The sequence below is a fragment of the Ovis canadensis genome, chromosome 2 (genome assembly GCF_042477335.2).
Source record: "Ovis canadensis isolate MfBH-ARS-UI-01 breed Bighorn chromosome 2, ARS-UI_OviCan_v2, whole genome shotgun sequence".
In the NCBI taxonomy this organism is placed as follows: domain Eukaryota; kingdom Metazoa; phylum Chordata; class Mammalia; order Artiodactyla; family Bovidae; genus Ovis; species Ovis canadensis.
Window position 1 is genome coordinate 43,671,743 of NC_091246.1, and position 12,061 is coordinate 43,683,803.

The 12,061-nt window shown below is 47.5% G+C and overlaps 1 protein-coding gene across 4 annotated transcripts in view; it reads right to left on the reverse strand.

The window, feature by feature from the left end:
* Positions 1-503: 503 nt before the first annotated feature.
* SLC39A14 (solute carrier family 39 member 14) overlaps positions 504-12,061 on the reverse strand; it is a 51,325-nt gene continuing 39,767 nt past the window's right edge. For 2 of the 4 annotated variants that reach the window (XM_069576016.1, XM_069576017.1), the window contains 6 exons: positions 10,636-10,805; positions 8,581-8,703; positions 7,669-7,857; positions 7,311-7,518; positions 6,042-6,226; positions 504-3,610 (listed from right to left, as the gene is read on the reverse strand). In XM_069576016.1, coding sequence (XP_069432117.1) covers positions 3,464-3,610; positions 6,042-6,226; positions 7,311-7,518; positions 7,669-7,857; positions 8,581-8,703; positions 10,636-10,805 — 1,022 coding nt within the window. In that variant the 3' untranslated portion in view covers positions 504-3,463. The remainder of the gene's footprint in view (positions 3,611-6,041; positions 6,227-7,310; positions 7,519-7,668; positions 7,858-8,580; positions 8,704-10,635; positions 10,806-12,061) is intronic. The other 2 variants (XM_069576015.1, XM_069576018.1) reach the window with 1 other exon arrangement.

A 12,061-nucleotide genomic window follows, 5' to 3' on the forward strand; every position in this document is an offset into this window, starting at 1 on the left:
AGTCATGGGCTCCATTAAAAAATAAGTTAATCATTTTAAAGTGAGCATGTTACACTATCTGAGGTTCCTTCTAAAGTGAAAGTGAAAGTCGCTCACTCATGTCTGACTCTTTGCAACCCCATGGACTTGACAGTCCACGGAATTCTCCAGGCCAGAATACTGGAGTGGGTAGCCTTTCCCTTCTCTAGGGGATCTTCCCAACCCAGGGATCCAACCTAGGTCTCCAGCATTGCAGGCAGATTCTTTACCAGCTGAGCCACAAGGGAAGTCCAAGACTACTGGAGTGGGTAGCCTATCCCTTTGCCAGCGGATCTTCCCGACCCAGGAATCAAACTGGGGTCTCCTGCATTGCAGGCAGACTCTTTACCAACTAAAACCCCTCTCCAAATGTAAGGTGGACCAGTAAAAGGAAGCTTTATGTTAGTGAGACATCATCGCCACCTTGTGTTCAACAGTTTTCATTACACCTACCTTACTGCAAAAGATGACACAGGATTCAACAGTTACAGAATATAGCTTTATTTATAGAATCTTACAAATAAAAACATTTACAGTCCACATAACTTAAGTTTATTTTATTTTCTAATTTATCTTCATAACACCTGAGTCATTTAAAAAAATACTGTGATGGAACTGCAGAACTGTAACATAAAATATGAATAATGAAAGCTACCCTCTCTCTTTTGCAAAAATCAGACAACCTTTCGTCTCTTTCAAAGCAGATTTCCAACCTATTGCTATCTCCATATTACCATGTGGAAGAGGATTTACTAAAAACAGGTCTTAGGATACCATAAAAGAGAAGCTTTCTTTTTAAAACCCAGGGTGAAGGACCAGTGAAAGGGAGACCTAAGTTGACACGAGACACAAAAACCCTTGGAGGCAAGGACAGAAGGAGACCTCCAAGCCAGGGGAGGGTGAAAAGCAGCAGACGCCCTCCTCTGGAGTCACAGCTCCTGCATGTTCCACATACTTTCTTGGTTATCCTTGGAGAAAGGTGGGCCACAGAGGGAGACAGGCTGAAGACGCTAATGCCAGACGTGAAAGAAGTCCTCAGAACTTGCTACTCCTCAGACTTCTAATGTGTACAAACGCTTGACACAGCAAACCCAACACTTCAAAAAGAAACTGCCACGTTTTCGATTCACGAGGCAAATCCGTTGCACAATTTCAGTGTCTCTACCCCTTCTAAGCTCCAACTGGGACTGGCCTCTGGACCAATTACAGTTTGAAAACAACTCCCCTTTGAAGAAGGTGTCTGTGATAGCAAAGTCAGTTTTTAATATGGATGTACACGAGAAGGGAAAACACCCTACTGCTCACATTTTATTTTTTAAATTTGCTCAAGGTTACATTTTTGGGCTCTTTTCCTAAACTAGAAACCCACTAATGCTTACTTAGGATTCTACTCCACAGATACCAGTGTCTGTAAGGAAGGACAGATCTACAGGGAATGCTAAATTATCAAGTTAATACTTTGATGTAAATTAAGGGAAGCAAAATCGTCTAAGGTCCTAAGGTTTGAGTGTTATTTCCTGCTAGCTCCTGAAAGCAAGTCTGAGAAAAGTGAAACAGAAGAGACAAGGATTTGTTTCAAAACAGTTAACAGTGACAATAATAACGACAGTATAAAAAGTTAGATTCCAACATTCAAATTGGTTCTTTGGTAAAAACTGGACCGTAATCCTACCAGGAAGTCTGTCCTGACAGTTCATCTAGAATCTTGAAAACTGAGTTTTCTTCCTCCTTCCGCCCATTCTCTAATCTATCCAAGTCAACAGGCAAGATGAGAAAAACTTGTAAAGCATCACCAGCGGTTTTCCTGCTCATGTTCAAGAATAGTTCCGGTTTGAGGGATGTTTCCCAAAGGAAAAAAAAAAAAGAAAAAACCCAGAGTCGATGCTTTCAATTACTGTAGAGTGGAAAAGCTTTCCTGTCAGAACAGAAATGTGCTCGGGTGGTGGCGACGGACCAGTGCTGGTCAGCCATGCGCACAGGTCGGTCTGCGAGCGCAGCCTCTGGGCTGCGACCGCGGGCACCACTGAGGAAGGCTTCTGGAGAGGTCGGCTCCCCAGAGTGGCTGAGGAATCTTGCGTTATCAATATGATAATAATACAGCAATTCACCTAGTGAACCTGGAGACTAGCTCCCCTCACAGCCGGAGCTCTGTGGAGAGGGCTCCACAGGGCAAGCAGGTGACCTACGGTCTCCCACACACATGAGTCTATCAATTCATTCTCTGAAGAGTTATTAGCATAATTCATATTCAGTTCCATACAGGATTCGCCCTTTCTGGTGTGGGGTGAGGGCGGAGGGGGGACCCAGCTGGTTGCCGCAGGAACTCCTGGGCCCCCTATTCTGTGAACACCAAGGATGCTCCCCTCCCAGCTCAGAGTTCTATCGCGTGTACTGTTACTTGTGGCATTAGTGAGTCCTCAATGTTGCCTGCCCTGACTGCGCCTCTGATTACCCTTGTCAAGAAGCCCCCAAGCGGCACTCCAGTGCTGAAAGTCAACTTGTCACTTGGCAGCACGAGTTGTTGTCCAGGGAGGTGAATTTGTGCAGTCTCCCCTCCAACACGGGTGTCGTCACTGTGCTTAGAGTGTGCTGCCAGGGAGGCAGTGGAAATGTCTCTCAGGAGATGGGGGTGGGGGCTGAGGCGTGGGAATTGTAACAAACCCATTAGATTTCTCAGAGGTCTCTTCTCTGCCCTCCCGTGTCCGCCAGTGTTCATCTGAAAGGAGGGGAGGTTCAGGCAATACAAACTACTCGCTGCTCACCTGGACAACCACAAAACACCAGGTGCAGAACCAATTTTGGCCCAGGGTCCCAGTGGGAGTAAGTGGCCATCCTGACAAGACACACTCCCCTCGCCCACACACAAGGGTCCTTGCCTCTCCTCCAGCCCTACTCATCTGACTCCAGCTTTGACTTCTCTTTGACAGAACAGGCAACCGAACAGACTTTGAAAATATAAGAGCGATTCCTGTCCTTTGTACTTTTGCTGTAAAAGAAACAGGCAAATTCACTTAAAAATGGGTCACCCTGAGGCCCAGGAAACACACTGAGATTTTATGAGCCCCAAACTGTAGGTTCACCTCCTACTATTACTCACCAAGCTGTGAGCCCTGGCTCTCTTTCTGTGTCACCTGGCCAAGGATTCAGAATGTCTCAGTGCTGGTTGGGAGAGAAAGTGGCCAAGGTAACCAGAGGGAAAAGTTAGGCTTGTCTTTTGAGCTGTGTTGAGAAGAGGAAAGAGACAGAGGCACTACCGAGAGGCTGGTTACCAGGGCAGCTTATTCCTTGGATAGAGCATTTTTAAAACCAGCTGACATTTGAATGTAGGAATAGAGTCTGTGTCACAGTTTTTAATAGAACTGCCTCTTCTGAAGCGCTTCCTGGATGAGGCGTCCTCGGGCAGCCCAGGGCCGGACTGCCAACCCCGCTGGCTCCTGGCGGGGCCCTATCCGATCTGGATATGTCCCGAGTACATGGTGAGGACTAGCATGATGCCAAAACCAGTCAAGAGGCCCAGGTTCTGGATGACAAAGGGGATCAAGAAACTGCCCTTGCGTTCATCCTCTTGGCTCACCTCGTTCATCTCAGGGAACTGGGAAAGAAAAGGAGAGAACATGGGAGCTGCAGTTCCTTTCTTCTCGCAGCTCCTTCAAGTGCAAGACAATTCAGTTATATACACTATCGAATAATCATTAATGTTTATTATTATTATATTTTATGTGAAAATAACACATCATCAGTGTACATGATTATTATAATAACTATTATATATAATATTTAATCAAGATGCATGCACGCAAGCTCAGTTCCTCAGTCATGTCTGACTCTGTGATCCCGTGGACTGTAGCCTGCCATGTCCGTAGGATTCTCCAGGCAAGAATACTGGAGTGGGTTGCCATTTCCTTCTCTAAGGGATGTTCCTGACCCAGGGACTGAACCCACGTCTCCGGCATTGACAGGCAGATTCTTTTACTGCTAAGCCACCAGGGTATATGAAAATATAGGACTGCTTTACAAAGAAAATCAATAGCAGTAACTTCAAGAACTTAAACATTATCACCTTTCTCCAAGGTGGTTGCCACTGCTTTGCAACTATGGAGGTGAAACAAAGTACTATACATATATGTAACCCTGGATGTTTTTAGAGGCTGGTTAAAAATAGCCACTCTAATAAAACTGCCACTTGTTTGGGAAACTGTGTAAGGGGCCTGAAAATGGAGCTAAGTATCGCAATGACTCAAGGTCTCCTGCATCTGGCTAGCAAGGCATGCATGCTCAGTCATGTTCGACTCTCTGCGACCCCATGCACTGTAGCTCTACAGGCTCTTCTAGTCATGGGATTTCCGAGGCAAGAATACTGGAGTGGGTTGCCATTTCCTTCTCCAGGGGATCTTCCTGACCCAAGGATTGAACAAAAAATATCCTAACCCATTGGCTGAGGATGGACCATGGTGGTCAGTACTCTCATCATCTCATCAAAAATACTACTTTTCAGGACTTCTCTGGTAGTCTAATGGTTAAGAATCTGTCTCCCAGTACAGGGGACATGGGTTCCAGCCCTGGAAGGGGAAGATCCCACATGCGTTGGAGCAACTAAGCCTGTGCTTCACAATTAATGAGTCTGTGAACCCTAGAGCCTGTGCTCCACAACAAGTGAAGCAATGAGAAGCCCATGAACTGCAAGGAAGAGTAGCCTCAGCTCGCCACAACTAGAGAGAGCCTGCATGTAGCAATGAAGACCCAGTGCAGCCAAAAATAAACAAACACATGATTTTTTAAAATAATACATTCCCCCAAAATAAATAAATAAATAATACATTCCAAGGATACAGAACATAATGCATTCAAACACGCCAAAGAACATGTCATGCCCTTAAGGAAAGAAATCAACTGCGTTAGAGAAAAAGATGCAACGAATCAGATATTAAACTAGCAAACTCAAACGTTAGTGGGCACAGTACAATGTACACTTTCAGACAGACACTGCTAATAACGTAAAGGAAGGTTAAGCTTTTTTAGAAAGCAACCTGGCAATATATATTAAAACCTCAAACTAATGCAGCCTTTCTGAGCCAGTGATTCTTGTTCTGGATCAAGTACATTCTCTCACCAAATAATACCAGCAGTGGAGATGATGCCTTTTTTGGTTTTGTTTTGGTGTGCCACGCTGGATCTTAGTCCCCCAAACAGGGATCGTACCCACACCCCTTGACGTGGAAGTGTGGCACTCTAACCACTGGACTGACAGGGAATTCCCTGAACAGGATGCCTTTAAAGAATATACAGCATGAAAAACGTCTAGGATGTATTAAGTGAAAAAAGAAACTAGGATACAGAAGTGTATATTCAGTGTGATTAGTTGTTTAAAAACAAACATGCTGCATTGTGAAGAAACAAGAAATAAACCCAAGTGGTGGTATTCTGAGGGAGAATAATTATGGGTAATTTTCTTTCCTTCCCTCCCTTCCTGCCTCCTTCTTTCTATTTATCTATGAATATCTAAAAGATACTTAGGTAAGGACCCTGGAGTTGAGATAGATCATTTTCTTCAGTGACATATGCCCAAGGAACATAGGCTTTTTATCCTTTAAAAATCTAATATCCCTTTAAAAAAAAGCATTGTATACTTTAAATAGGTAAATGGTGTGGTATACAAATTTGGACTTCTCACATGGCCGAGTGGTAGAGAATCCACCTGCCTATGCAGGAGACATATGAGATCTGGGTTTGATCCCTGGGTCGGCAAGACCTCGTGGAGGGCATGGCAACCCACTCCAGTATTCTTGCCTAGAAAATCCCATGGACAGAAGAGCCTGGCAGGCTACTAGTCCATAGGGTCGCAAAGAGTTGGACACAACTGAAGCGACTTAGCTCGCGTGCACACACATGAACTGACTTGTTGATAAAGTTGTTATTAAAAACAAAGTAACTAATGCACCTTAGCTGTCATCCCACTCAATGAACTTAACTTAATAACCTGATCCAGTTTTGCCTACAAGGCATTAAAACTACAGAAGACTTACCATATCAGCCAGCGAAATATACAAGAACATTCCTCCAGCCAGTGCAAAGATCCAGTTGGCAGAGAAGTGGCTGCCGGCTAAGATGCCGAAGCCCAGGCCCACGTAACAGCAGCAGGCGGAGAGGAAGTTGAAGAAGAGAGCCTGCTGGAGACTCATGCCGGCGTTGAGCAGGATGACAAAGTCTCCTACAGCAGGGAAGATGAGAAGGGAGGGTGTGGACACAAGAGTTATATTAGGTTGGGGGACACACAGCTTGATGAGGACAGACTGCCTAAACGTTGGATGGAGTCTGGGTGAAAATCCTGATAGCCCCAGACTAGAGCTCATAATGACAGACTAAGGGCCCCTTGACCTCCACACCAAGGATGCTTGCAAGCTTTCATCTATGAGGCTGGCCATATGCGTCCAGCCTAGAGGCTGAACACAATGCACAGAATTTTCGAAAGAGAAAACCACCTAGCAATGGCTTCATTTCTCTTTTGATTGATGGTGAGATAGAAGGAGCTTCCTTCCTCAAAACTGTAACGCATGGTGTTTTTAGGAAACAAAAATCAAGATGAGATGTTAAGTCATTTGCGCAAATTCACAAGCCAATAAATGGCAAAGCCAGGATATGACCTTGAATATCTGAGCCTCAAAAAAATCTAGGCTTTTTACACTTTCCCTCTGATAAAACCAAGGACTTTCCAACTGGCTCATCTCTTTCTTCTACCCACCAGACCTCAAACATGCAGCTCAGCCTTAGGAATATTAATAGGATGTAAGAGATAACCGATAAACTGAAAACTTAAGTCTAGTGAATGGCATGCCATAAGTCCTTTTCACTATATTTTTTTTTCTTCCATGTTTCTCACAATGAATCAACGAGCTAGGTACCACTATTAATCCCAGTGTAGAAGTGAGGAAACTAAGCCACAGGTTATAGGACTAAAGGGAAACAAACATGCTGGTAAAAACTCCATCATTTCCAATGATCAATTTTTTGGGTTTTTTGGGCCATACTGTGTGACACGCAGCACCTTAGTTCCCTGACCAGGGATCAAACCTGTGCCCCGTACAGTGGAAGTGCAGAGTCTTAATCACTGGACCTCCAAGGATGTCCTTATCCAATGATCGATTTTCAGTGACTGATTTGGCTGTTGAGAATCAGTGGTTTGATTTCACATAGCCCATAGAATGTGTTCACTGAACATGGTCTGTGTTCTGAAGGGCTGCGGGGAGGCAGCACAATGGACCAGGCTGGGGTGGGGGCAGTGCCCGGGCCCCTACCAAGCTCATGTGGGAACTCCTCACACAGGATGGCCACTGACGTGCTGATTCCCTGGAAGACGGACACAGTGAAGGAGGCGCCGATAGCCAGGCCATCGATGAAGTTGTGGAGACCGTCGCTCAGGGTGATCATCCAGGCCAGAGTGCCGATGTCTGAGTAACGTACGCCTTTCAGCCAGTGGCAAGCGCTCTGGGAAGCCTGCAGATCCTGCCGGGAAGCCCGACCCCAAGGCCCCCAGGTCAAAGGGTGGATGACAGACCTTCAGGGCAGGCCTGAGTCATCAAGGCTGTTACCGTGCAAGCCCTTCCCACCTCCCAATCCCCACGTGCATCCCCCAGCAGAGGACGGCCTGCTGACCTGGACGGACAGGGAGCCCACGATGACCTTCTCGTCCACCACGGGGGTCTTCCCGTCCAGCTCCCCGCTGCAGTGCTGAGGAATCATATGATCCAGATCCCCATTCTGCAGCTTCTCTGTCACCCCCTCTTCCTGGTCCTTCTGGGAGGGGAGCGTCTCAGAGGTATAATGGCTGTGTCCGTGATGATGCTGGAGGCACCATGCAGAGGGGGTCAAACCAGAGCAACGCTCACCAAAGCCATCCACCCAGCACGGGTCACGAGCACCGGGAGGACCTCACTCCCACTGTCTGGGAAACCATGAGCAGGCAATGGGGAGACAGAAGCTGAGGGCAAGGTAATGGAGAAAGCTGAAAGGGGCGGGGTGGGGCGTGGGGCTGGCATGAGATGGATCTCAGAGCAGTGACTGAGGGGCCAGTGCTTATTCTTGGCAGGAGGCACAGCACAGGTGCTTAGGGAGGCTCCTCACAATGGCTGATTGTATCCCATTCAGCAACTGTTTAGGGGGAAACTAGGAGCCAGGCACCAAAGGCAACTTCTGGGAACTACACCATAAAAACTGGTCTCACTTCCTTGCGGACATACTTCATATATGGTGCCCTTCCTACATCTCCTCAAAGGCTGAAAATCTGTTAAAGAAATAATCTAGAATAAGATTAAAGAGGGCAAGTTGCTGCCTGGGAGGAGGCACACAGGCCAGACCTGGTTTCTGGTTCGCCCTTGCCCCTGCTTGTCCCCTTTCTGAGGTGAGGTGGGTTTTATCTACTCAGGAAGTTTGCAGGTTTGAATCCATGGTGGGAAGATCCAGGTAAGCTCACTGGATCAGCACTGAGGTTAACAGCACGCCTGGGACACATTTCTGAGACAGATGCTCTCCCGAGAGGCACTTCCTTTACCAACAATTAGGCCTCACCTCGTTTTTCTGTTTAAGGAGCATCTTCAAGATCTTCTCTGTGAAAAAGAAGAGATAAAAGCCCCCGAACACCACTGCAGACTTGGAGACGTAATAGTCTTCCATGGGGTTGAAACCGAAAGCCTGTGGACCCAGGAAAACAAAATGAGTTGAACTTCCCTGGTCCCCTCTCCTCTCTTTCACCACCTCCTTGACTCCAAGAAAGGAAGAGACTGGGACAACTATGCCATCTACCTCATCTTTTTCCAGCAAAATCTAACCCTTGATGTTTTCCTCATGTCATGCCACCAGACCTGCTGGGTTTTCTCTAGCTGATTTTCTGACGTCAGATCGTCTTCCGAATTTTACTTTCAGCAAGAACAGCCTCAGACAAGGCTGCAGAACATTTACAACAACCCTGTCTTTACTTTCTCTTGGTGCTTTGTAGTAAGGGCAGACTCTGCCGGCAAATTCCGTATTTAAGGAGGAGACACTTGTGTTTATTTTTGTTGTTATCTAGTCTCCCTGGATGACCTGCATGTAAACACACAGGGAGATGGCATAATTAAACCTTCTAAAATGGGAAATCCTTTCCCTGATGGAACAGTAAGAACTGCAGCATCTTTCTGACCGCAGACCTCCCAGTGACCACAAAGCCAAGGGAGCAGACAGTATTACTGCATGTATCAACCTGGGGAAGTTTGTTTTGGGTTCTTGAAACTTCACTTATTCTGGCAGGAAAAAAAAAAATCCTTGGGAAAGCAGACAGGAGTAGAAGTTAGGAGAATACCATTCCCAGTGAAGCTCCTAACTTGTGTGCAGCAGGTGGGGGAACTTGAGAAAGTGTCTGCTGATCTGCTCCTCAGTTTTCTGATAGAAAACGGGCCTCATGAGCAAACACCAGCCATCTCATGGATGGGCCCCAGATAAAAGTGGCTATCAGAACCAGGAACTCTGGGTTGCTTAAAAAATAAGTGTTTTTTTTCTTTTCTCTTTTAAAGAGACAAAATGCAGTCTCTACTCCCGTATAGTTTTCTAAGAGACATTAAAGGTCATGTTCTAGAATAGAAACGACTCATTCAGGCCAACTTTCCAAGAGAGTCAAATTAAGGAAAAGTGGAGTGGACAGAGGCAACGAACAGTTCTCCACTAAAAGAACCAGGACATGAGCTCTTGTGCAGGCCGGGTTCTGCATCTGTTAAACAGGCCAGACAGGCCTTGTTTCCTACACATCGCAGAAGCGATCTGAGGATCAACTCAGGAAACACAAAGCCGCAGCGTGGAAAACGAAGTGCTACAGGAGCGCAGGGCATCATCTTTCTGCTTCACCTCTGGCTGGTCCGGGCCTGTCAGACCACCCACAGTGAAGCACCTCATGCTTGCTTCCTGCATCAGCGGGTCTACAAGGAGACCACACGGCATCAGAAACTCCTTCTTGGCCCTGCTAAACCTTACAAGCATAGGGCTCCTCCTCTGCCATGGAGGGTGTCCTGGTTAGCCCAGGTGAAGGGGCAGTGGGGCCGTCAACAAGTGTGAGGCCAGATTGCCGGGTTCAGCTTACTTTCTGATGCAAAAGACAGAGGGTCTTTAGAAGTTTATGCCCTACTGAGAACTAATTTTTTTTCACTGAGACCTATTGATTCTGGTTTTAGAAATCCTTTGATTTCCAAAGCTCCAAACTGGGGGCCATCATGTGACCTAATTCCACTATCTCTCTTCACCCAGTAGGTAGCAAGCACCAGGTGATTTACGAACATGAACTCACAGAACCCTCATGACCTCATCCTGAGGTCCAGCCTATTATTTTCCCCCTTTTCTGCATGGGGAAACTGCAGCAGAGAGGGGTTAGGTGACCTCCCCTAGTGCACAAGTGGAGCTGGGGTCTGTACCAGCTCTCAGACCTACTCCCTGCTCAAACTGCCTCTCCCTGCTCGTGTCTGCGTCCCGTCTTCACTTTCCAAAAGGAGAGATCTCCTCGCTACACCATCCGTGGAGATGGGGGGGGGGGTCCTCCCACTGCACCCCGCAGTCCCCCAGGAGGCGGCGTGCTCCCGAGAGGGCCCTGGCTCGTCATACCTCAGGGATGAGCTGGAAGAGGGCGTTGGAGTAGAGGGTTCCAATCGCCAGAGCTATGAAGTAGAGCAGGAGCCTCTTGTAAAAAGTCTTCTTCATGAAGGGCACAACGCTGGCCCCCAGGAGGGAGCAGAGGGAGATGACGGTCACGCAGAGGAGACCGTATCCCCAAACTGCCATGGAGTAGGGGAGCCAGCCCCACCCGGGACAGAGACGAGGGCCAACGCCCCAGGGTATGGCAGCCACCATTGAGGGAAGGCAGGTGGTGGTGGGGGCGGAGGGAGTGGTCAGGAGGCGTTTGGTTGACAGATATTAACAAGGAGACAAAAGAGAAGAATCAGAGAGAGACAAGCAGAGAGGGAGAGAGAAACAGAACATTTGTTAGTGATTCAAGTCTGATGAAATTTCTTTCAATCAAGTTCAGGAGAAATGGGGGAGGAGCTTGAGGTGGTCTTGGAACGCTGTTTCTCTCCTGCCCCTGTTGCCTGGTGGCCCACCTGCCTGCTGCTGTGCCTGGCGGGGCAGCTGCCATCTTAGCCGAAGTGTCCCCACCTGCCTGCTGCTGTGCCTGGCGGGGCAGCTGCCCTCTTAGCCGAAGTGTCCCCAGGCCAGGCCAGAGGCTGCCTGGCGGACTTTGGACTCAAGGGCTGTCCAAGAGAGGAAACGAGAGCCCGGGAAGAGACTGTTGTGCTGCATGTGTTTGCACGTCTGCCCACGCTGCAGGCACACGGACACTCCTCGCACCTGGTCTGCACTGCACAGAACGCAACCAGGTCAGAAGTGCAGGGCAGAAAGGATAAACAAGGCCCGATGCCCGAAGAATTCACTCTCTTAACAGCCCAGGTTTTCTTGCCATTTTTTTCCTCTATGTTTTTTGCTTGTTTTTTCTTTTGGCCGCATAGCTTGTGTGATCTTAGTTCCCCAACAGGGGACTGAACCCAGGCCACAGCAGTGAAAGCCCGGAGCCCTAACCACTAGACACCAGAGAACTCCCTCAGGTTTTGTTTGTTTCCATTTGCTTTGAGAGGGCTACAGCATAGAGAACAGAGTTCCAAGATCACCCCACCAAAAAATATTTCCTCTTCCATTTCTCAGGGTCACATACTCCAGGCAGGACAAAACCGAGCCAGGACGAGGCCTCCCCTGTGAGTCCAGGGGTAGAGCATGCACCATTACTGTATTTCTATTCAATAGGCAACACAGCATGTCATTTCTGATCTTGAAAAAAAAATTAATAAATTTAATTTCCAGAGCTGGAAAAAAAATAGCCCAAGATGAGGCCTGCCCTGAGAAGTGCTTGCTAGATTCAGGTGCAGTTCTGACATAGCATCAAGATGGTTCACGTTAAACCAAATTTCTTCTCTTATCATGAAGCAGGAACAGTAAGGCAAGGCCAGCATCCCATAGAGGTTGTTTTTTTTTGGTTGCT